This window comes from Centruroides vittatus, unplaced genomic scaffold (assembly GCF_030686945.1).
Source record: "Centruroides vittatus isolate TY-2023 unplaced genomic scaffold, ASM3068694v2 contig_341, whole genome shotgun sequence".
NCBI lineage: Eukaryota > Metazoa > Arthropoda > Arachnida > Scorpiones > Buthidae > Centruroides > Centruroides vittatus.
The window spans coordinates 378,481-404,604 of NW_027122166.1; the positions used below are offsets into that span (position 1 = coordinate 378,481).

General features: G+C 29.6%; 1 protein-coding gene across 4 annotated transcripts in view; it reads right to left on the reverse strand.

The window, feature by feature from the left end:
- scrib (scribble) overlaps positions 1 to 26,124 on the reverse strand; it is a 153,393-nt gene that overhangs the window by 68,768 nt on the left and 58,501 nt on the right. For all 4 annotated transcript variants that reach the window (XM_067268835.1, XM_067268837.1, XM_067268836.1 and 1 more), the window contains exons 11-23: positions 25,757 to 25,863; positions 25,566 to 25,682; positions 25,379 to 25,481; positions 18,776 to 18,912; positions 15,073 to 15,210; positions 14,716 to 14,845; positions 14,515 to 14,645; positions 13,394 to 13,471; positions 13,173 to 13,286; positions 12,763 to 13,023; positions 11,560 to 11,652; positions 9,724 to 9,903; positions 6,108 to 6,845 (exon numbers count right to left, since the gene is read on the reverse strand). In XM_067268835.1, coding sequence (XP_067124936.1) covers positions 6,108 to 6,845; positions 9,724 to 9,903; positions 11,560 to 11,652; positions 12,763 to 13,023; positions 13,173 to 13,286; positions 13,394 to 13,471; positions 14,515 to 14,645; positions 14,716 to 14,845; positions 15,073 to 15,210; positions 18,776 to 18,912; positions 25,379 to 25,481; positions 25,566 to 25,682; positions 25,757 to 25,863 — 2,327 coding nt within the window. The remainder of the gene's footprint in view (positions 1 to 6,107; positions 6,846 to 9,723; positions 9,904 to 11,559; positions 11,653 to 12,762; positions 13,024 to 13,172; positions 13,287 to 13,393; positions 13,472 to 14,514; positions 14,646 to 14,715; positions 14,846 to 15,072; positions 15,211 to 18,775; positions 18,913 to 25,378; positions 25,482 to 25,565; positions 25,683 to 25,756; positions 25,864 to 26,124) is intronic.

Here is a 26,124-nt window from a genome sequence, read left to right on the forward strand (position 1 = left end):
ATCAAGAGAAAATGTCATGATTTACTGCGAGGCCACCAAAAACTTTTTTGTATACACCATACAGTATTATTATCCAGATGATGATCTCTGATCTAAATTAAAGTCATAGACCGTTGATGGTTTGGGGGTCATCTTATAGGACAGATATATGCTAAAACTATAAAACTTTGACGAAAATTTATACCTCATCTTATCTGCGGAAATATATGGTAATATGCAAAGTCGCCTTCTTCATGTAATTCAGGTCAAAGGTGGTCCAACAAAGTTCTGATTTGACTCTTTTTCAATGTTTTATTTCATGTCAACTTTGAAATGGTTTTGCCATACAACACAAATTTACAATTTGTAAAACATATATAATATTTTCTTCAAAAGTCTTTGTTGGATTTAATAAAAAGTTAAGTCTGAAAAGTGAAATTAAAGTTAATTCAATTTTTACATATTGATAAGATGATGATAAATTCATAAGTTCAAAAAACAGGCTATGTCAACTTTGAAATGATCTTGACTGTACTACTACTGCTACTACTGCTACTACTAATGTTAATAAGCTGTTGTTTTATTGTCTTGTAACTAAAAAACTTCCCGATCTTAAGTCAGTCAAATTACAAAGTTGTTATTTTATTGTAAGCAAAAGAATGTTTTCTTTAACATTTAATTAACAACTAGTTTTGTTAATATGATTAATTTTATTTTTTATTCACCAGTTTAATGGGCATGCCAGTAACCTGGGGTTTCTGGCATGCTGGTCTCCCTGGTTATATGCAGCATGCTGGTCAATCTGCAAAAATACAGTAAATGTTGACACAAATGCACTATCCAAATTCTGTAGGAAGGTATGACCTTTCCTTCATATCTATCTGTTCTGGTCTCTAAATTAAATGTTATTCATATTCATAAACAGTGGCAGATCCAGGGGAATTTTAAATATTTGAATAATTATAAGAACCTTTTATTAACACATGCAAGACAATTGTATTGTGGATGGCCCAAATAAATCATATTTGCTATCATAAATATTTTAAAAACAATGTTTTGAAGTTTGAATTTTTTCCCATAGCCCATTAGAATCCACCCCTGTTCATTAAAACTAATCAAGTTTCATAATTAAAAATGGAATTGAATTAAATATATTATTTTAAACTTTTAACAGTCATCTTTATGAATGATCATTAAAAGTTAAAGTTTAACTTTAGTTGCTGAAAAATTTCTAAATGGAATATCTATCATGTGTCAGATTTGTAACAGTTAATGAGATACTGTGCATCTTTCCCAACTGGTAGATTGATCATAGCAGTCTCATTTTCTGGCTGACATGGAACCAGGATCTAACCCTCTTGTATTTCTGTTTATGAGACTGGACAAAGGATCGGGTTTATCGGTAATACAGGAACTACTCACTTGCATCAGGAATGCTATTTTCCTAATTGAGGATACCAGAATGACCTCGGATGAGCACTTTGTCGTGTTCCGACATAGGTTGACAAGTGCATCGGTGAAGGTGCTGGCATTTTCAAACCAGTATTAGATAATATGTAGTGTTCTTCACACTGGTGCATGTTTCCAATATCATGATAGGCACAAGTCTTTATGTTCTACTTGCAATATATCAGTAACAATTACAAATTTTAAATGCGTTCATATGAATTTTTTTGTTTAGAATCATTATCATCTCTCAGAATATTGCAGATTCCTTTTGAATCACTCTGTACAGTTCAGTTTAATAATACAATAGGATGTTGATTATCAAAATTAATCTGTGACAAATATAGTTTGCATAATTGAAAATTTGATACATGGACTAAGGAAAGAAAGCAACCTTGTATACAAAAACATTTTTATGATAATAATTACTTTTAGGCAATTTTCTTCTCTATCTTTTTTCAATAAATTACTTATTTCCACTTTGACTGCCATTATCAGATAATACATCTTTATTTATTTGACTCTGCAAATATTTTAGCATCCCAAAAACCAGAAAAAGTCTAAAAATAAAACTAAACACAACACTAATCACTGGCATGTGACGACTGGCTAGAAACATACTATGACAGTCAGGAATGATGACTATGTGGGCCATTAGCTCGACAGAAGAAGAAGCATGCATCAAAAACCAAGATGGCATTTCCAAGGGGTGATTTTCCCAATTGATAATTCAGATGATCAGAGATTTCCTTACATAAAAACACTGTTTAGTTCCTGAATTCTTTTGCTATGTAATAATATGAACAATTAAGAGCTGAAAGAACATACTTTCAAATCTCAACTACAAGGTTTGATGTGCCTTCTATATTCTTAATTATACAGGGTGAACCAAAAGAAGGTGAAATAGGGTTTGTGTTAGGGTTATACTATAACAATGGTGTATATTTAACTTGGTTATGGTTAAAAAAATTACATCAGAGATTCATTTCAAGAAATTAATACACAAAAATACTTGTGCAAAAATGTTTGTTAAAGCATGAAATAGTGAATGTAAACTTCAAAGCTGTGTAAATTGTGATGGAAAGCAGTTTGAGCATCTGTGTTGATAAAATTGTATTGTATTAGTAAATATAATTGTATATGTAATCTGAAAATTTATATGTATATTTAATCTCAATAAATGTTATCATTTACTGTCCACCTTCTTTTGGTTCACCCTGTATAATACAGTCAAATTTTAATTTAAACTATGAGAATGCAATTAAGATTTGGTTAATATGATAATTAACTGAAGTATCTGGTCTTCGTATATTGAATTTTTGATTACAACAAATTTGATAAAAAAAAAAAAAAATTTGTTAAGTTGTATAACTTTTTTATAGCAAAGTAATGAACTTAGGTTTTTGACTACTGTACGAAAAAACAAAAGTTTCATTTAAACATTTACTGGTTAATTTTAACCATTACATCAATTATATTCGATTGTTATAACAACTTTAGGTTAATGTTACCCTAGGTATACAAAATGGCAGCTTGTCTCTGACTCCAGCATACGGAAGCGAGGAAACAGTGGGGACGCAGGTTTTCTACACCTAACCTATTCTAACAAATTATCATAATTATTAGCAACTAAATTATTAGGATAGGTTAGGTTGAGAAAACGTGCATCCCCACTGTTTCCTCGCTTCCGTATGATAGAGTCAGAGACGAGCCGCCATTTTGTATACCTAGGGTAACATTAACCCAACTTTTATATATAGTAGAACCCTAACTGTCTGAAGTAATGCAAACCATTCTACCTCAGGTAATCGAAAACTCAAATAAAACAGCCATTTTGGGTTAAAAATTATTGATATAAAAAATTTATATGGTATCACTTTTTAAGTCTCTTTTTATACCTTAATGTATTTAAACATATATAAAAACAACAATTTCTATATCACTTATTATACAGCTAATATGTTCAATAGGAATAAAAATGTGTACTACTGTGGTTACATTTTAATATGAATGGTTTGCTAAACAATAAAAGGTAATACTTTTGTAATAAATAAATCATTTTATAATACTTGTTACCATTTCAAACTTTCTTTTATGAATTACAGTTTGAAAATAGTAGCATATTTGATTACATGTCAGCCTCAGAGATAGGGTGGAACCCCAATTACAAAATGAAATGACTGTAATAATGAACAACTTTTTTATTGTTATTAAATTATCTTTTGTTTTATGTTCAATTCAGATAAGAACCTTATGCAGTAACCTTGTAATTATATGATAGAGTCAAATGGTTCAAAGAAATTATCCTCATAGTATATTTAAAAATATAAACATTTACCGTATTTTCACACAAATAACCTGCAGGTTATCTGTTAAAGTCTATTTATAATTGGATACAAGTCATACAATGTAGTGGATTATCTACTGATTTTGCAATTTGCAATTTATTATGAAGTACTTAAATAGTTTTTTCCTTTGTCCAAAGCCATCAAGAGTATTTTCAAAAACATGAAAAAAATTTGTGCACCAAAACATTTTACTATATTTATATTAATACATTTTCTTTGAATAAATTATTTTAAAAATAAATTTCTTAAATCTCATCTAATTTTCTACTTATATATTTCTAGTTAATTTTCATATCTACTAGTATTAATATGCTTTTGGTTTAGCAATTAGTATCAACAAATATTTTACACTTATACAGTTTAAGATACTTAAAGTTCCATGTGTAATTAAAAAACAAAAGCTGAGACAATACCTTCTAAATTGAATATTAATGTCATTTTTAGTACCATTTCAATTTTACTTTAGTTATCATAAAGTTTTAAACTTGTAAATTATAACTGCCACAGGTTACCAACATGAAAATACAATATCTATTTTCCAAACACAATTATTATTAAAACACAGCTAAAATTTTATTAACACACAAATAATGGCAAAAAAAAAAATGTTTTTTTGACATTCTGCATTGTAATCACAATGTGGATTAGTCTCTGTAAACCTTGTAGACTGGTAGACTAATCTCACAGCGGACTGGTCAGCAAACTGTTTTTATTTTTTCGAATGGACTACAAATGCATTTCAGGTTGGCACAGCGTATTTGCAACCCCTCATCAGTGCTAGTTCAAATAAAACGCAATTAAAAACATGACAATGGTATACCTTAAATAATAATATAAAAACATAAGACACTTACAATGCACCTCAATGTAAATTATGAAGTAATGCTACAAGTAGGGTGTGGAAGGATCAACCTTCCTCATCACAAACCATTGTCTAAGTGGATACAAATTGTAAACATTATATAACAGTAAGGATGGTTGCCAGATGTCAGTTGACTTGGGGGAGTGGTCATGAACGTGATCTTTTGTTGAGATCTGGATTTATTTGCAACCACTGCTAAACAACTACCTGATATAAATCATTCTATATATAACAAATAAGATGGTCACTTGGAAAGTTGTACCCATTTGTATATCATATTTGCATATGTCAGTGAACCTGGAAAATTTGAATTCAACCAGTCTTGGTAATTAGTTTGTTATACCTCTTACAAGTTTAATCAAGTCGTCAGCATTTTTGTCTTCTATGTGGGTGTTTAAAATGAACAAGCAATATGAAAAATCCCACTATTTGTGAAATATGATCTGTTGTTATATTTCTTAATGCAAAAATAAATATGCAACCATGTGAGATTCATTATCAAATTGAGGAAGTTCATGAAGATAATGTTATGGAAAAATGAACAGTATGATGATGGTGTTTAAAGTTTATTTATCAACATAAAAGTTCTATTTTTTCCATATTAAACTGGGCATCTGTGATATTACATGTGATTTGCTTATCTCAAGAACTAGAAATTTGTGCAAGATGGGTACTATACAAAATATAGGTGTTGCAGTGTCTATTTTGAATTGACATTCAAGGGAAGGAGATAAATATCTGACATACATTGTTACATGGAACAAAACTTGAGTTTCCTATTTATGCCAAAGAATAAATAAAAATCAAGTTAACTGAATCACCTTTGTTCAACCAAAGAACTTTCAAGTGAACACTTTCACCTCAAAAATTCATGGAGAAACTGTCTTCTAAACCCAAAATTGTCTGCTCTTTGTCTTCATATCTGAAGGAGTCACAATAAACACTGAAGTGATTGCAACAGGCTATTAAAAATCATGCAAGAGGTCTACTGTCTAGATATGTTATCCTCCTCCACAACAATATGCAATCTTACATTGCCAAGAAAATAAAATAACTTGAAAGTTTCAAGTGGGAAGTTTTGGTCCATTTACCTTATGGCCAGACCTGACCCCAATAACTTTCATCTTTTCATGAAATTGAAGAAGTTTTTGGGAAAAAAGAACTTTGTGAGTTAAGGTAGCAGCCAATATAAATTTTGTTATAACTTTCATTTAATTTTATCTCATGTTAATCATATGAGAAAATTTCTCTTAATTTTGGGTTTTTCTGCACAAGTCAAAAATTTGTTCCATTTGTATGACTATAAATTTATGGAATGTATTCTAACAAATTTTAATCTGTTTATACAAAATAATTAGTCTTAATTTACATGTTTTTTTATGTGCACAATTCTTACTTAAATTAAAATTATGACATACAGTACATTAAAATACATGATATTCAAAAGCAATAAATATTACGAACTGACTTACCTCTTGACAAGATGGAAGCACAAGTTGATTATTGGTCACTCTAGTAGTAGTAGTTTCTGTGAATGTTGTCCTAGTAATAACTTCTGTAATTTTTCCCAATTCTTTTGGACAAGGGGGAAAATTGGGACTTAACTGTACATATGGTTCTGGTTGTTGGATAGTTACAGTAACAAGAGGTCCCCGATGCCTCATGGCAGAATCTTCAGACACTGACTGTACAAGAGAATCGAGCGGTGATTTTGACACGACACTAGTCTTTTCGGAAGAACCGATGGGTCTGTATGTCTGGACGGAATTAGACGGTATGGTGACCGGAATGCTATTCACCTGCGAATATGCCGACATAGTAGTGGTTTGGTTTTCAAGACTTCCAGTGTAGGAACGGTGTTCTGGTCTGTATAAATGACAAGCCTCCAAAGAGTTCTGTTGAGAAGAGTTTGTCGTTACGCTCTTCGTCGTCGATAGTGTAGAAGTGGTTGTGGCTGCCGTAGCAGAAGATATAGGTGGATAGTTAGATGCGGTGACTGTGATTGGCTCATTTCTTAAACCAGGTAACTTAGTATAAATGGAATACATTGGCTTCTTATCTGAATATCCAGTGTATGATGGTCTGTTTGCTAAATAGGAATCCGTCGAATAAACTCCAGAATACGGTCTCGGTAATCCAACTGGCTTTGTTTTATTTAATAATGTTATTCCAGATTCAGATACACTGTCTTTTCTAGCTGGGTTATTTCCCTTGTAAGTACAGAGAGAAAATATTTTAGCTCTATATTTTAAAATCTCAAGCTCTAACATTTTTAATTTTTAGTATTTTCTTATATATTTTATAAATAATTATTTACATTTAAGTAAACATTAATAATGAAAGGAACATTTAATTATTAAAATTTTTCTTATAAAAGTAAACAAATCATCATTATACATTAAAGTCTCTAATAAATTACTAACAATAACTGTTTTGTTATAGTAACATTATCCTTACAATAGAAATATCATTTAGCATTATCCATTTACGTAATGTTAAATCATCTGTATTTCATTTATTTGCTAATAATGAATCTTTTTAATTAAAGAAAGTAATTACAATCATAATAAAATTTTTAAAAATATTTAAAAGAACATACAAACTCAAAATCTATATTTTTTTGTATTAAGATAACCAACAAATAAAAACAAATTTCGTGCATTATTTCTGATGTATGAAAGTACAAGGCAGATTCAATAAGTAAAGTTAGAACCTTTATTGCTGGAAAATAAAAACACAAAGAAACTTAACATAAGTCATTATTTGATGTAATCCCCACTCTTGTCAATTCACTTCTGCAGTGGTCCACCAACTTCAAGATGTCATTGCAGAAAAAATTTCTGGAAGCATATGCAGTTGCTTATGCACCACCGCCTTCATGGACTACTGACAGGGAAATGTTGACCTCATACTACATCTTTTGAAGAGCCAAAGACATGGAAAGGAATGGAGGGCTACACGGAGGGTGGGAAAGAGTTTCAAAACCATAATTTCTTTAGTTGCATTTGAGCTAGGAGGTGTCATTTCATTATAATAAAAAATGACCTCTTTTCGCAACATTCCTTGGCACTCTGTTCTGATTGAAGGCTTCAGTTTTTTAGAAAGTCTCTCACAACATCTGACTATATTGAATGTACTGTACCCCTTGTCATGATAATGTTCCAGAAGAGAACCAAAAAAGAACAGGCATAAAAAAAGGAAAATGCACTTTTCTTGCAGAGGAAGTCATTTTGAACTTTTTGGATGGAGGGAAAGATGAATGTCTCCACTCCATACTTTACTGTCTTCTAGTTTGTAATGGTGTGCCATATCTTGTTGCTCATATCAATTCTCTTTAGAAATTCATCCCCTTCTGCCTTGAACCACTGGAGAAATTTTATCCACAATTGAACAAAGCTCTCCTTGTGCTTTGCTGCAACTCATTTCAGCAACTACCTGGAACATACTTTGTTTGTTTTATTAAGTTATGGCAATGCAACACTTGGGTGTTCTGCCTAGGGGAGATACCTTCTGGGAGGTCTTTTTAAGGAAAACTGGCCCCTATTAAGGCATTACAAATGTGAAGAAAACCTGGAAAACTCCATGTGGCCAGCCTGTCCTAGTGAGACATGAACCCACAACCAAACTTCCCGTATTCAGGGAATAAAATCACTTGGCCCTGACAGACCCCTTGAACATACTTTTCAATAGTTGTATGTGCATGGATTATGAAATGAATACAGCCAATGCTCATGTTCGTGAAAACAGACACTTCAGTAATATTAATGTGCATAACACTCTTGATAAAGTTGTCATCTCGATCAACTGTGCAGAGTGCTTACGATAACCAGTCTGCCAAGACAGCTCTTCATCTATGTTTGTTTAGCAGGTTCAAAAGTTTAAGGAAATCGTGCAGACATTCCACAACAGATCTAACTAAGTCTAACACCTTCACCCATCAAAAATCAAACAACAGGCTGTTCTTTGATTCCAGCATAATTTGATATGGGTAATACCATTTTGTAAAGCATGTAGTGTACATAAGTGGCACCTGGCAAAGATGACTATTGGTACATGAGTACATTACTATATACATTCTTTCAATATTAGTCTGAACCTTGTACACTATGTTATTTTTCTTTAACAGTGCTGCCACCTTATTTATTGAATTTGCCTCATACATCAGAAACAGTGTATTATAATAATGGCAATTCCTTTATTCTACATAAATATATTATAATAATTGGAAATGTACCATGTAGATATAATATATAAATCAAGATTATATACCATATTCTAAAGTTAACAAAATAAATAACACTTTTCTATGTTTATTTTCTGTCTCAAATGATATATAATCTTGCTTAACTTAACTTAAACAAACAATTCAAATATTATCATTATTACATAAACTAACATCTTTACAAATATAGAATTAAAAATTGTAACAAATTTTATGAGAGAATTTGAAATTGAACCGAATTCACTGTTTTAGTTTTACAGTATTTCTAAAAAATTTGTGTTAGAATTTGAAAATTACATATTAGAAAATCTGAAATTCTGTCATAAACAACTGCTAATAAAATTTCATGCAAATTAAAGTAGATACCGTCCAAAATTATCTTTTTCAGTATAAAATGATTCAATTAATTTCACAGTTTCATGATGACTAATACCATAAATGACAGTGTCATCATATGATGGCATAAAAGATCCATTCAATTTTATAATAAAAAAGTTGTATTGGTTTTTGTAATGCACAAAAATTCATTATTTATTATAAGAATTTTAATTCAAATTATTTCTATTAAGAAACTTCTATTTTTGTTTTTACTTTATATTTGAAAAATTGAAAAAAATTCCATAAGAAATTGTGATATATTTGATGATTGTCATAATTAAACTGGAAAAAAAGTAACGTACATAGTTATTACTTAAAGCAAAGAATTATTAAAATTATTCTAATATTTACACAGCTGACAACTTTTATAATGAAAAAAATAAAAATTTAATTTCCTTATAAATAAGTAAATAGTAAATATATATATATATATATATATATTTTTTTTTTTTTTTCAATATTTTTTATTTATGTATTCTAATACTTACTTTTTCTCTTTGAATGACTAAACGAATAAAGCGATCAGTTCCATTTAACAAAGTCAAAGCCTGTTCGAATGTCCGTCCCTCTGTATTGATTCCGTTTATCGATAAAATTTTATCTCCCACTTGTAGTTTGCCATCTTTCTCTGCAGCGCCACCGACTGTTATGTCAGTTATGTAGATGCCCTGGAAAATTTTTGAAGTAGCAAAATTTAAGCCTCTGTATAAAATATATTTAAGCTTGAATGTGTACATGTTTTGTTAAATTGTAATAAGCTTTAATAACATAAATGACAAACTGATATTTATGTTTAAATCCATTCAGAAATAACTCAAATAAGAATAGACAATCATTAAAATAGTAATATTAAGTTTAATTTCTTATATACCATATATTCCGGCGTATAAGACGACTCCCGACTTTTACAGTTAAAATATAGAGTTTGGGATATACTCGCCCTATAATAAGACACCCGGCGTATAAGACAACCCCCAACTTTTGAGATGATCTTCCTGGGTTAAAAAGTTGTCTTATATGCCAGAATATACAGTATATGTTATATTATAATATAATACTATAATTATATATATATTTATTAAATAAAGAAGTAAAATAAGATTTTTTTAAAAAAGAAAAAAAGTACATATCTTTCACCATATAGGTACTGTTTTTCTATTTTATTATGCCTGTCACATGGGTTTAACCAAATAAGGAATATAATGTATCATTGATTGGCAATCAAAATCTCGTATCTTCAATAATGAGTCAAAACCCACATTTTTGCATTAACAAGTTGTAAAGTCAATTTCTATATATTGCCAAAATCTTGTAAATGATATGTATCTTCTGAAGCTCTCTTTCTCTCTCTCTCTCTGACATTGTCAAACACTTGTAACCTTGTACTCACGATTTTTAATGTGTAATTATTCTTTAGTACAAGACAAAATAATATTTTTCAATAGATTCTGAATAATATAATTTGATGAAAATGATTATAATTAATATTACATATCTTAATTTTTGACAGTCAATTTGTATACAGTCAAACCTGTTTTTATGTGGTCTTTTTTTGTGCGATTTTTTTATGCAATTTTTTATTTGTGTGGTTTTTTGTGCGATTTTTTATTTGTGTGGTATAGTCGGCAACTAGTCTCATGCGTTTTGTCATGTCTCACGTTGACTTATTATAGCTAAATAAACTTATTATAGCAATATTATTTCATGAATATGCGAAAAATGAAATAATTTATTTTTTAAGTCAACAAAACACCACCTGGACAAAAATATGTAAAACAGACGATAGACAAGACGATGCAGTCAAGTGCTGACATCTGTTGTCAATAAATTCTATGTCTGTTTTAATTACATTAATTAAACCTTCAAAGTGCTTTCACATTCCTGGACCATTAAAATAAGATTTATTTCAAAGTGTATATTGAAGGTAAATGTACTGTATTATTTACGTATTTTCTAAATCAGATTCCAAAAGGTTTGGCGAGATTCCAAGTAGCTGCCAAGCCTCGTCATGATTTTGTTTAAAAAAGCAATTCCTAGTTATTTCGTACGGTTTTGAGTTATTTTCTATGTGAGACTTTTTTTATGCGGTCCCTATTGACCGCATAAAAAAAAATATTTTTTTAATTGTGTTGTGAAAACTAATTTTTATAGCCACTCGTGAAGTTTCATGCAATTTTTTTTAATGCGTTTTTTTATGCGGTCCCTATCCACCGCATAAAAACAGGTTTGACTGTATATAGTTCAAAATGTATATTATAATCATTTCCATTTTTATGCTTTCTAGTTTTCATTTCATTGTCCCATAAAAATTAAACTAAACTTACATTGTTTTTATGTTGAAGTCCATTACCATATTCATTAGAAATCGACAAGCCAAGACCATTCTGATCCTTTTTGAGTGTAGTATAAACAATTTGCTAAAATGGAATAAATTCATAAATGTAACCAATAAAAATTTATTGTGTAAATTTTAATTTGATTTACCAATGATAACCAATGATTTACCAATTATAAAGCAATGATAATACCAGATTTAATTGCTGGACTGAAGTGTAGGCAGTTAAGTGGCTATTTTAATATGAATGGCAACTTAACTGCCTACCTTTAGTCCAAATTATGTAATACAGTTGAGTTCGCATAAGTCGACACCATCGGTTAAGTAGTCAGTTTCTGTAGTCCCAGCCAACTTACGTGGCATTAATGTTAAAAAACTCCGGTTTACTCTACGCCATTTAACTCATCACCACTGGACAAGTCGATATACTTTTGCCGTCCCACACTCCGATAAGTCGTCACCCCTCCTGAAAAAATGAATTCACTCCGGACATGTAGTGCAAACTCATTTTTTTTTTTCAGGAGGGGGACTCGATTTATTTATTAATATATATATATATACATATTAATAAAAATGCCTTAACATTTTATGTATAAAAATAATAACAGATAAACAAAAAGAAAATATACAATCTACATCAACGTCACACCGGAATCCAATTTTGCATTTTCTCATGCCAGAGGCATTAAGAATCCTTAGACGTTACTTGCCAACAATTGACAATTGCAAAGATGATGTTTTAAAGGCGTTTGTGATCGTTGAGAAAGAAAGTCGAGACAGTTAAGTGCTCAAAACAAACAACACTAAACAAATTTTTCAGTTTTTCATCTACAGAGTAATTGTAAATGGAGGACACAATGTATTGTAAGCCTATACTACTGTATAACGCACTACTGTATTTTATTAATTGTAGTTTTGTGGTTTTTTTTCCAACTTTGCTTTAATCGTCACATCGGATAACTCGACACATTTCCACTTCTCCTTGGAGTGTCGACTTATGCGGAGTCAACTGTATCTTTATAAATAATTAGCCATATTATATCCAAATTAAAATCTGGCACTTCAATTTTGCCAGAGCTGAGCTCTGTTGAGCCAACAACATTAAACTCCACTAAGAACATGCCCAACATTAACTAAAACTGTATTTATCAAAGGTTATCCATATATGATAACATCAATGTTTCGTACTTACCTCTTGTTTAGCATACATTTCATTTTCAGTTGCCTGTGGAACTGGAGTAGCTACATAATTGCTTACATGATTACTTCTATCACTTACTGACGTATCTAAAGTCGAATTCACAGTCTTTGAATCGACGTAATCAATCTTATCTTCTGATATAGTGTCATTTGGTGTAATGGGAGTATCTTCTTGTATTGTTTCGGAAACATGATTATTTTCTGTTGGTTCTGGTTCAAACACATTTTCTGCAAATGATTGTTGAGATACAGGCTAGAGAAAAAAAAGCCTGTTTATAAATTTCTCAAGCAACAGATTTTGAATAAATTATATGAGTTCTAAGACAATTTTAAAATGTTAATTTAAATCTACAAATAAACGAAAAATTATATAAGTTCTGTTTATAACTGAAAGAAAATTACCTGTGTTTGTTTTGATGTTTCTCGACTTATATGAATCGTTAAATGATCACCTGCTGCTCTAAGAATGTTGACGGCTTCAAAATGATCCACATCGACTACAGACACGCCATTCACCTACATAATTTATTTAAATTAATTAGAAGATAAATTATGAAAAAAACTGTTTAAACATTCAAATGGCATAATTAATCAAAATTAATGTTAAGAAAAGTTGAATTTACCGTAAGAAGTTTGTCACCTATTCTGAGACCGGCCTGTTCTGCAGGTCCCTCTTCGGTTACTCGAGATATAAAGATTCCCTTTAAAATATATGCGACAGATATTATAAATACTATAACAATATTATCATAAATACATTAATTTTTATAAAAGAATTCTTTACAAAAAGAATAACAAATTAGATTTTAAGAATGTGTATTAAATACAAAAGATAACTGTTTCTGTTTTTCTTGATTAAACTAACTAAATTAAAATAGATATGAAATTGATTATAAATTTGTGTAAATCAAAAATAATTAACAATTAAGCATTTGTAAGAGCAAAAGGATATCATTTTTAACTGCATAGTGTAAGAAGGTGATGAATGTGAGATGCGATATTCAGAATAGAGTAAATCAACAAATGATCGCCTACATATCTGGCTACTATATGGCTACTTAAATGATTAATACAAATTAATTTGTCACTAGAGGTAGACATTAGGTGCCATCTCTTAAGAAAATTAATAATTATAATTAAATAAGTAAATTATTAAATAAAATTTAGAACCTTCTGGAATAAAAGAACTGTCCCGGGACAGGGTTTGAACCCGCAACCTTTGCTTGCCAGTTACGCCACCCAGACCCCAAGCAAGATCTGGGTGGTGTAACTCCAGTTAATTTTCAAGCCCCATCCCGAGTCAGTTCTTTTATTCCAGAAGGTTCTAAATTTTATTTAATTATAATTATTAATTTTCTTAAGAGATGGTGCCTAACATCTACCTCTAGTGACAAATAAATTTGTACCAATCATTTAAGTAGCCATATAGTAGCCCAATATTTAGGCGATCGTTTGGTGATTTATTATATACTCATTGGGCTTTGAGTTGTCATTATCAGAATAGAATAGAAAGTATTTCAAAATAGCAAGTATTTAATTCTATATTTAATTTTTGTGATTTGAATTTAGTAAAGATAAGATAAAGTATATTCAAATTATGATAATCATTTGTATCACCACTTCTTTTAATTAAAAAAAAATTAATAAAACACTACTAAAAGATATGTTTTCAATTAAAAATATTACAGTCACAATGTTAGCAAATCAATATTATTAATTAAAAATTTAAAATCTGTTTACTCACTTCATCGTCACCTTTGTATGGAGTCGATCCTTTACCCCCGGCAATGCTCAATCCTAATCCGCAAGGCTGTTTGGCAAGTTCAATAACAAGCTGTTCTTCAACAGTGTCGACCATGGCAGACATTGAATCGACTTTAAAATATATGACAAACAATAAATTTATGTTATACAATATTAGCTAAACTAAAGTGCGACGACTCACCGCTGGAATGTGTCTGTCCTCCATCCGTTTGAATTTCAGAATGATGCGACAGAGGTGGAGAGGGTGGGGGAGATGGTAGTGGTTCTTTTGCTTGTTCTTTCTTAACGACTTGTGCTAAAATTGAAGCTACCTAAACATAAAAATTATAAATAAAATTAAAAATTGAAAATCAAAATACTGTCAAGCTTAAATTTTTTTAAAGTAAACTTAGAAGTTTGTTTCACATTCCAACAATTTTACCAATCACAAATTTTAAATATGCAACAGTTTTATGCCCAGTGTGCTATTGGCAAAAAAACTTTTCAAATTAAATTTATTAAAACATATTAATTTTACTATTAATAAATTTTAAAGTACCTTTTCTTGATCCTCTTTAGAGTTAACAATATTAATCCGTTTATTTTTTAAATGGTGTGGTGTGTCTCGCCGATGTAATTTTTTATGTCGTTCTGGTTGATCTTCTGTATCAGACATAAATCCGACATGTTTTTCATCCTACAAAATATTAGAAAGCATTATTGTTTAATACCTTACATTACTTTGTTTTCTTTCTTGGATATTAATAAAATAAATATAAAATTTTTGATTAGAATTATCATTGGCTATTCAAAGTTCAAAAAATTTTTGAATATGAAATATTTAAATGTTTGAGTTTTAAAAGGATAGTTTCCAAATGTAACAAAATCAATTTAAATGAATCCTCAATTTAATTAGTTATTTAATTATGAATAATTGTTTTATCTTATACTTAAAACATCAATATTTTAAAAATAAAATAATTGAATCCAGAAACACCTAATTTGAAGTTTAGAATTTACTAATTAATTAAAAATATATGATGTCACGTACCAAAAGCCATAATTTATCTCCTGTAAAGGACCAGCCCCAATCCAGACGACCAACAATCCAAAAAATTTGTTAACAACATAACACAGTTTATATACAATTTATTTTATACTTCTAATTTCTTTTTCATTGTTACAACCACTTTATTTCTTTCAGATGTTATTTTTATGATATTTACTTTACTTCACAAAAGACTGAAGGTAACCAAGACTAAGAAAAACAATAGTAGCTGTGGGTGTTGAGTAAATAATAACTCCCAAAGTTTTAAAATATAAACTTATTAACAAGAATATGCCTTGAGAAATGATTATGTGCCAATTCACAAAAAACAAGTCTATTCTTGCACACTGTAACATTACACTTGGGAAAGAATGTAGTTAAGGTGTTTGATTTTTTCACATTTATAGGTTTTCCATATATCTAGCTTTTATATTTCTGAAACAGAGATTATGGTTTATAATCTGAACCAATGGAATCCAGATAAACAGGATTCCACTGTAATCAATTATACTTAAATGATGACCGTAAGAAATCAATATGTCCAAAAACTTAAAATTACTGACTTCTTAACTATAAGATTGTTTAATTAGGACTAACTGTTTTGATTAAATTGAGGAGTTATTTAAAGCTAAATTATTGCCAAATTATATTGACGTATATTACTATTACTATTATTTATTAAATGATAAGTAATGTGGTACTAAAGGCAGGTGTTAAGTGCCATCTCTTGCTAAATTTAATAGTTATAATTAAATTAATATTTTTAATAATTAATTTAAAGGTTCTGGAAGAAAAGAATTGGCTTGGAGCAAAAACTCAAACTCTCAACTCCCACTTTGGACCAAATTAAAAATACAGTCAAACCTTGGATTATGAATGCCTCTGTTTACAAACAATTCAGTTTACGAACAAAATTTTTAATGCCATATCGATTGCTGTATGATAACTTGGTTTCTGAACAAGCTACTCAACAGAGTTGGCCACTGATGGTCAACTTCCTATACTTCTTGTATTAAAGAAAGTTGACAGTCTGACCAATCAATGACAGGACTACCAATTCAGAAGTTAGTGGCATCAAGATCACTTTGCATCTTGTAATGAATCATCAATGATGATGTTATTTAAATTGCATTTCAATGCACATGCAGGAAAGATACTATTTCCGCTTTTGGTACACGCCACAGTTGAATTTATAGTAGAGCATCGATTATCCAAATACTGATCGACCGAAACATCGGTTAATCAAAAGTGTTCCAGTCAGCAAATTCAAATTTCTGCTAGTACTGTGGCACAGCAATATTTGGCTATGTCTCAGGCTACTCCAATATTATTTTTGTTGGTGTGCATGTTTTAGCTGACAGCACTGGTGCATGAGAGGGTATTTAAGAACACACCTGTATTTAAATGAGGCTTTTTTCCCCTACCAAGAGCGGTGAGTTTTGCTTGTTTTGTGTGATTTTTTTCTGAGGACTGTGTGTTGGGACATGTGTTGTGCTGAATTGGAATGTTTTTGATACTAGATTAACTTCTGAAATATAATTTTTTTTGTTTTTATATTTTTTAATATATTTATTTTGTTTGTGCAAAATAAAGGAATAATTTTTAACAATACAATAGCCATGATTATTATTTTAAAAAATTTTTTGTTAGGCTTAACATCGAAGAAAATTTAACGTGAAGTGACATGCAACAGAGAAAAATTTCAACACGGGATAGGTTAATATATTTTTTCATATGTGATCAGTTATCTGAAAAATCAGTCATCCGAATAACCCCAGTCCCGAATTGTTTCGGATAATCGATGCCCTACTGTAAATCAAATTAATTAATAAAAACTGCATTAATTGATATTCATGCAACATAAATGGCATTTGAGAATTTGTGTTTAAATATGCTTAAGTTAAATTAAATGACAAAAATGTATTATTATAATATTGTATATTATAATATTTATTAATACTAGGTATCCAGTTAATTAAACTAAAACTAATAATTAAAACTGGCCTTTACACCTAAACTGAAACTAAAAATAAAATAAAATTAAAATTAAAGTCAAATCAATTAAATCACAATATTTCAGAAAATGTGGACAAAGTACTTGTCAATCATGATAGATTTGGTTATATTTCACCTGTCAGCCAGAGTTGAGAGTCTGTTTATAGCACTTCTTTATAAAGTGTTAGTTTTGGTTGGTGGTGACAGAACATTTTGCTTTCTATATATATATAGAATAAATATAAATATAGATATAGATAAAGTAAGCATATCAGGCATTTTATGCATGAAATACAGCTTTAAAGGTTTTAAAAAAAAAAAGGTTTTGTTTTGGGGGTCAGAAACAGATTAATCCATTTTACATTGTTTCTTATGAAAAAATTTGTCTTGATTTGAGAACAAATTGGTTTCTGAACAACTTTTAGGAATGAACAAAGTTTGTAAACTGAGATTTGACTGTATTTATTTAATTATAATTATTAAATTTAGCAGGAAATGGCACTCTGCCTCTAGTACCAAATTACTTAGAATTTAATTAATAATAGTAGTAGTAATATAGCTGGATATGATTCAGTAATCATTTGGCTTTAATATATGACTATCAGGTTTCAGATGTTTTGTTTGGATGTATCAGGTTATATATATATATAAAGCAAAGTCATTTAAATTTAAAATATGCATTTTCTTACATACTCTTACATTTATTGATCTTTGTAGTCCCAAAATTGAGGACTATTAAATTGCTTTCAGAAAAATTGATTTAATTTTCTACAACTTCAAGACTAAAAATATGAACAATGTGGGATATTTAATAATTGCTATGAGATTTAGAGAATAAAAAAATATAAATAAAAATTTATGGTTGTGGCAACAAGATAAAGTCTTTAGATTATCTTGTCTATATTCTACAAGGGTCAAAAACAAGGATTGAAAAATTAAAATCTCTGAAAACAAATGACGAATAAAAATGTGATATAGATCTCTAATCAAACTAATAAAAATTTTTTTAAAATTAAATCATGTGTAATTAGTATTGTTACTTATGTATTAGTATTTGAACTGGTTTTCTTTAATTAAATAATCAATTCCGATGTCTAATATATATATACAAGGATTAAAATTTAATAGTTCTATACAACAAAATTTGAATGTAAAGGAATAAACTGTTTATAAGTTATACATAATTAAGAAAAGAATGAAAAATTGTAATCACAAGTACCCATTCTAAGCTTTCTTCAGGTTCAGAATTCTCCGACAACGTCTCATCTTTACTCTGATTCATAGAATTTTCTTTCTTATTTTCGGCAGAAATTTCATCAATATTGTCTTCAGAAAGAGTAACGTTTTCACTTTCTTCTGATTATATAAATGGAAATAAACAATATTACATATATAAAAGCAAAAACAATATTTATTAAAAATAAAATTATTCTGTTTTACCAAGTTAATTATAAAAGTACTGTTGTGTTGTCAATAACTGTGTAAAAATTTAATTATATGAGCAACTAGCCATTCATTAATATGCTATCTACTATGATCTTGTAGTAAAACATTTTCTCATAAAAATACTTAGTTAAGATTGTTTGTAATTTAAATAAATTCATTAAACAAACATAGAAAAATATTTTTAGTTTTCTGCTTTTATACTTGTGTGATCTGATTTATAGATTTTTTAATTATGTAATTTTTATTAATTAAAAAGGAACTTTTTAATTAATAAGTTAATTAAATTTAGAATTTTTTAAAAATTTTAAATTTATCATCATCAATCTAAACTATTATAACAAACTGCTAAGAATATTTTGAAATCATACATTTTAAAAATACAGTAAACCTCCAGTAACTTAGACTAATAGAGGACAATGGTTATCCAATTTTAAAAAACATCAGAGTTAGCAGGGTGTTTGTCCAATAACATGGAAAATGAGTAGGTGGATATACAGTACAGTGATTTATTACAATCACCTCTATACAAAATATTTAATGAACATTGGTAGGTTATACTGCTGAATTTATAATTACAGGGAATGAGCTAGAAAAATTTCATGCTGATACAGTATACAGCAATGTAGTCTTTAATAAATTACCAACTACAGTAATATAATGCATGGTATCACAGAAGGTAATGAAAAAATCAGATACTGCTCTAAAATAGTGGTATTCAAACTATGTTTTCCTCTAGTGTTGTGTAAACAACCTTCAACAATTATTTTTACTAAAAGCATTGAACAATTAAAATTTGTATACTGTCCATTACTAACTAAAAGAAGCTTTATTACATAAAAACAGTTTTAAAGGCACTTTCACATGCTCTTTATTGTTTAGGATTCTATAAAAATAATATTCATGCATGAGGATACAGATGTTAAAAGTTTGAAGACCACTACTTTAAAATATATTCTAATTGAGAAAGAGTTGGAAAGACATTGATAATAGTCCAGAATTGGAATGGAGATTAGAGAATGAGCTAATGATATTATACAAGAATGGAAATAACAGGAAAGTTGAAAGATTTCTATGCTGAATAGGATTTCCTAAAATATTCTATTGTAATAATCCTGCCATTAGAAAAATCTCTTTAGTCACATGAGACGACTGGGTCTCAGCCTGAATAATTAATGAAAATTTAGCTAAAATATAAGATTCAAGTTGAATTTAGAATTTAAATATAAAATGCAATGCATACAAATGAAGAAAAAAATTCAATTTTAATATAAGTATGAGAGTAGTCATAATATGTAATAACCATGAAATAAACCATAGACAACAGCAATATTAACATAAAAATTAAAAATTCTTGATAATTAAAGCAAGATTGGTTAGAATCAGAAACATTTATATTGTAAAGAGAGTAAACATATAACTAAAATATTTATATTTTAAAATAAAAAAATTAACAGTTGAATAAAGAAATAACAGAAAAAAAATATTCAAATTTCTAAGTACCCAATCAAGAGATGTTTCAAAAATTGAAGCTGTGTAATAATTAGTATCATTTCATATAATTATCACCATATTGAAAAATAATAAAAATCTTTGTAAAATAAATGTTCAATTCAGCCACTAACAATCCAGAAAGATATTTTATTACAGCATGAAAAATAAATAATTGCATTTTATTTAATTTTCAAACTTTGTATAAATAAAAGATATTAAAATATTGTATAAAAAGCTTTCAAGTTAGAGAAATTGAAGTTTTAAGATTAAAATGGATAAAACTGTGTTTAAAATTATTTTTGGTAACATGTAAAATTAATTTAATTTAATTACTCCATACATAAGTTAATTTTCAGGAGGAGGGGTAACATATTTGATAACATTAATCAGTAAAAATTATACTTGTGTCAAACAGTCTCAACTAAATCGTTGTTAGAAAACAATCCATAAATTTTATCAGTCGGTTCATTACAAGTAACACTACTAATACATGTTGATAAATGAAGATGATCTAAGTTCTTACAATCAAACAAGTAATGATTCAAGATTGCTTTATCCTGCATACAATAAGTACAAATAGCTGATGAACTCAATATGTAAATTTTTCCATACTAAAGGATATTTGTTTAATCAAATCTGAACAATCATTTTCTTTACAATAAATGACAGTTGTTGGAAGTAAATATAAAGTCACCGACAATTATCTAGTATTTTTGAATACCATTTGTGGTATTCAAATGTGTGGTATTTGGTTTTAAGTATCCTGTCTCTTTCTTCTCTGAAGATAAGATTTTCAAACTCACTTAGGATAGTGTTTGTATAATATTTTATAACATCTGGAGTTGAGTCAATTAGAGAGAGTGAAACACCTATTCTATTAAGCAGTTCATCCAGTTTGATATACCAATATTGTTTTAATCCCTTAAGTCCTTAGTCTATTTGATGACAGTTTCTTCAGAGTAAAGTATGCCACACATTCCAAAGAGGTAGTGTCTGAAATTATGTTTTTCAAAAACTAAGAGTTAGTTTAACAAAATGTTTTTTTGGGAAATTCTAGACCCAATTCAGATCTAACTGCAAATGATGGAATCAACCTCTCAAGACCAAAAAAGACGATGGAAGAACATCAGCTCTATCAAGTCAATGTCCTTGAAACAAAAAGGTCCCCAGAAGGTTAGGCCATAGGACCAACTAGAAGCAAATAAGGAAGCAGCTAGTTTCTTGCACAGAACCATGTGGCTATTCCTCATCCTTCTCAGAATATCAATCACAGCTTTAATTTTAGAATAAGCCTTACCTTTAATATAAGGTATGTAATCTATATATGAACCTGTAACAGAAAATTAAATTCCCACATAGATAACTTCGTTGTTATCTCTCTTTTATTTAAGAAAAACTTATCTGCTTTCCTTAGCCTACCACCTTGTCTAAAGATTATTATCTTTGATTTAAAAAATTAATACGCAATCTCAGGGTAGAGGAATAAGCAAATAATCTATCCAATTTCTTTTGTAAGTAAACTAGCATAAAAGATAACACTATTGTGTCATCTGCAAATTGTAGTAAATGCACACCGTATTCATCCACAGAGATGGAGTCATTACTCAAGTCATCAAAAGCGTGAACCATATCATTAACATTTAGTGGAAAAACCTCAGTTAACCCAACACTGGTAAAAATCCTTGCCCGAGAATAAATTTTGGATAATCTTAATAAATTTATCAGACATCCCAAGCATTCCTAATTTAGAAACCAGAACTCTATTATAACACTGTTGAAAGCTTTTTCGTAGTCTATGAAAGCGGCCAACAAACGTATTTTCTTAGAAAGATGTCTACAGTTCAGGGAATGAAGAATTAGAATATTACTCAAAGTGCTCTTCTGCAGTTGGAGAACAAATTGTACAGGTGAAATAAGATTTCGCTCTCTAAGCCATATACCCAGTCTTTTCGCCATAATGGAAGTGAAAATTTTCCGAACAGGTAACAATAATATGGGCTGAAAGTTAGCAGAATTGTCAATTGAACCCTTTTTGCGAATCACTTTAATCTTTACCTCTAACTATGATTTCAGAACTATTGCAGAATCATAAATTCAATTAAATAATTTAACCAAGTGAGATACTAATGAACTTGTAGAATAAGCAATTAGAGAAGGTGAAATACTGTCTATCCCAGAGCAGAATGTAATCACATCTTTTGGATTGCAATACTCACCTCTGAGGCTGAGATAGGGAGATCCAAAGAAAAATCAGCCACTGGAACGGCAGGATCTGATACATTTAAACCAAATAACTGCTTATAATAATTATACCAATCTGCCAAAAAAATTGCATGGTCTGGAGTGCTCCTAACCCTCTGAAGACAGAGACTCCAGAACTTTTTGGTATTGTGTAGCCTAACCTTTGCCAGTTGTAAGGCAAGATTACAATAATACTTTTTCTTTTTCGCCCTAATAAATGAATTATATTCTTTTTTCAAATTAAGAAACAAGGTAAGGTCAGTCTGATCGTTTCATCTATGAAATTTGCCAAGGGCATACTTCCTTGCCTTCTGTTTATAACAAGATTCATCAAACCAAGGGGCATGAATACTCCTATGATATACCATGCCTTCAATTAGTATGTCAAGCCTCTTTGCTATATAACATAAATTGGATATAATTGAGTTGTAAAAATCATCAATGAATTCAAATTCAGAATCCCTTTTCTGAAAATACTGCTTAGTTGCATCTTCGAACATTTCAACTTTTGAGTCATTCCAAACAAAATGGAACCTAGTAAAACAGAATCTTTCAACCAAAAGAAGTCTCTTACCAGTAGATAAATACAGTCCATCTGGAAAATGGTCGGAGAATGGGAGAGATTCAACAGAGAAGGACTCTACCACAGGGGCCAAATTTTGAGAAATGACTATATAATCAATAACAGAGCTACCTACTTTTACAGAAGAGTTAATTCTCCTGGGTAATAGTTCAACCATTAAGAATTAGATCTTGTTCAATCAGCCACTGCAAAAACTATCTACCGGCTGTGTCAACCTTTAAGTCCTTAGACCGTCTTGCATCAAAAATGTTTGGTGATGCCTCATTCAAGTATGAATAAAATTCTTCACCTATATGGACATTAAAATCACCCATAACAACAACTCCATCATAATGTGAAGACCAAGAAGTTGAAACAGAAAAAAATCAATCAAGGCATAAGCCTTGCTGCTTTAATGAGCTAACATATGTCACCAACATCAAAACTCTTCTAGGACTGCAAATAAGATAATCCTATCACCATTAAGTCAGAGCAAGTCTCTAATAACTCATAATGCCTCTATCCCCATCATAGAAGAACAAAATACTGTTGTGGGACTATTTGGACCCAATGACTTTTCAGCTGGACCCATAAAATACTTTCAATTAACTGGCAGAGACTTACAAATAAAATTCTGGTCAATTGAAACCATCCAAGTTTCAACAAGGGCCAAACAAATTAAATCTGGTCTGTTAGTCAAATGATTTAATAACAAACGTTTAGTACCAAAACCATGATAATTCCAAAATAACATAGAATCCAAATGACAATCTGATCTAGCATGTTCAAGACAAAGATGCTGAAAGTTCTCTCAGAACCCTTTCTCAACTGAAAAGGGAAATTCAAAATAAAAAAGAAGCAGGAACTATTAATTATTATCCTGAAATAGAATAAGTATATCTCTTTTCATCCAATAGAACAAATTGTCAGGCAAATAGATGTGTCGACCTATTTCACAATAATCTTTTAAGTAAGTAACCAAATTTTTACGATGGAGTCTAGAATTCAACAATAAATCAGGTGCCAACTTAAATATCACTGAATTTTCTCTATCCTTCCGCTGAAGCTTCAATGCAAATTCTTGCAATAAATAATTTCGACATTTCCATGATGTCAGCTGTATACAATAGAATTCCTGAGTTTTACCCCAAGAACAGGAAATACCAACGATATTTTGCATAAGTAAGTCAACTGCATCTAACTCCAGAGACCATAATTTAACTAGGTATTCTTGAATATCCAATTCGTGCAGAACACTATGGTTAAACAACATAAAACTGATCCTTTTGGAAGCATTAGCCTGTCTATCATAAGCAAAAGAGTGCAATTCACCAATATTTTCCAAAGGAAATCAATTGGATTGTTCCAACTTATCTAAATGCAAACACACTTTAGAAAGGTCACACTCAAGTTTTTTAACCAAGAACAAAGTTGACTGATTAGCCAGCTTCAATTTAGCAAGCTTATCTTCGATGCACTTCAACTGCAGCACAACTGCACCCAAAGTTGATTCCAAATACTGTTGTAAGGATAACATTCCCTCTTTATCAGTGTCAGAAGGAGATTGCTTCTTAAAGTAATGTTCTAGCTTTGGACATTTAGCTTCCAGAGAACTTGGAGAACAATGATGCTTAGTTCCTTTCTGGTTATCTTTGCTCTGCTTTAATCCTTCTAGGGAAGTTTGAGGAAACATAGCCAAAAATGAATGACTTCTAATAACACAAAACAAAATACAATAGGGTGACAAAGTGTGATAAATAAATACAATTCAAAAAGAAGTTATAATTGCAATAATCCGTAATAGCAGTAACTCAGCACTAAAAGTCACCAGCAACAATGGATGCTCAGCAGCACCCCCATAACATAAAATTATGTATCATACTAAAAGAGCATTTTACATAACATAGTTATAGATGATTTAGCATTTATCATTATGTATTATAATTCACAAACAACTTGCAAATATAGTAAAAATTAAACAGAATTAATAACTGGAATATTAAAGTCTGATATGAAAGTCATACATATTTTGCCAAGCAATAAAAGAATATGTATAAATTGAATAATTTCTTAATTTTTTACCATATTTGTTTTCTTTTTTGTGAGAAAGAGATTCTTCAGATACGATGCTGGAGACTGGACTTGATCTTTGTGGCCGAAAGTTTTCTGTAGTGATGACTTCTTTCTGTTAAGGTATAGGCATTTTAATATTGATTAAACACAAAAATTTGCATCATTAATTTTACATATTATGTACATTAATATTTACTTCTTTGGCAGGAATTATCACATGCCCGTCAATATTCTGTCCTTTCTGAACAAATAACTTCCCGTGTCTGGCTTTCAGTTCTCGTGGATGAGGTGTATCATGTCTTATAAACCTTGTCTACAATAAATAATTTAAACAAATTTACGATTATATTATATTAAAATAATACCAGTAAAAATTTATATATTTACTTCTTTATCATCATTTTCTTCATTTTCTTCAGCAAATGTTACTGAATAAGCTCTATTCTGAGGAATTTCTTCCCACTTTTCTTGTTCTAATTCACCGTGAAGATTTTCTATGAATATTAAATATATTGTAATTATAAAAACAAAATATTAATGATTAAATTATTATTATTTTGTAAATATTTATGCTCAAATAATTCATAAAACATACATAATGAAACCAGTGTATTAGATTATTATTATTATTATTTATTTATACAAGGTAATGCCAAATAAGATAAGAGATGACTTCCCCCAATATCAATGGTAAAAAATACACCAGACAGTGAAACAAACACAGACAAAAATAACAATATAATATACATACAAGA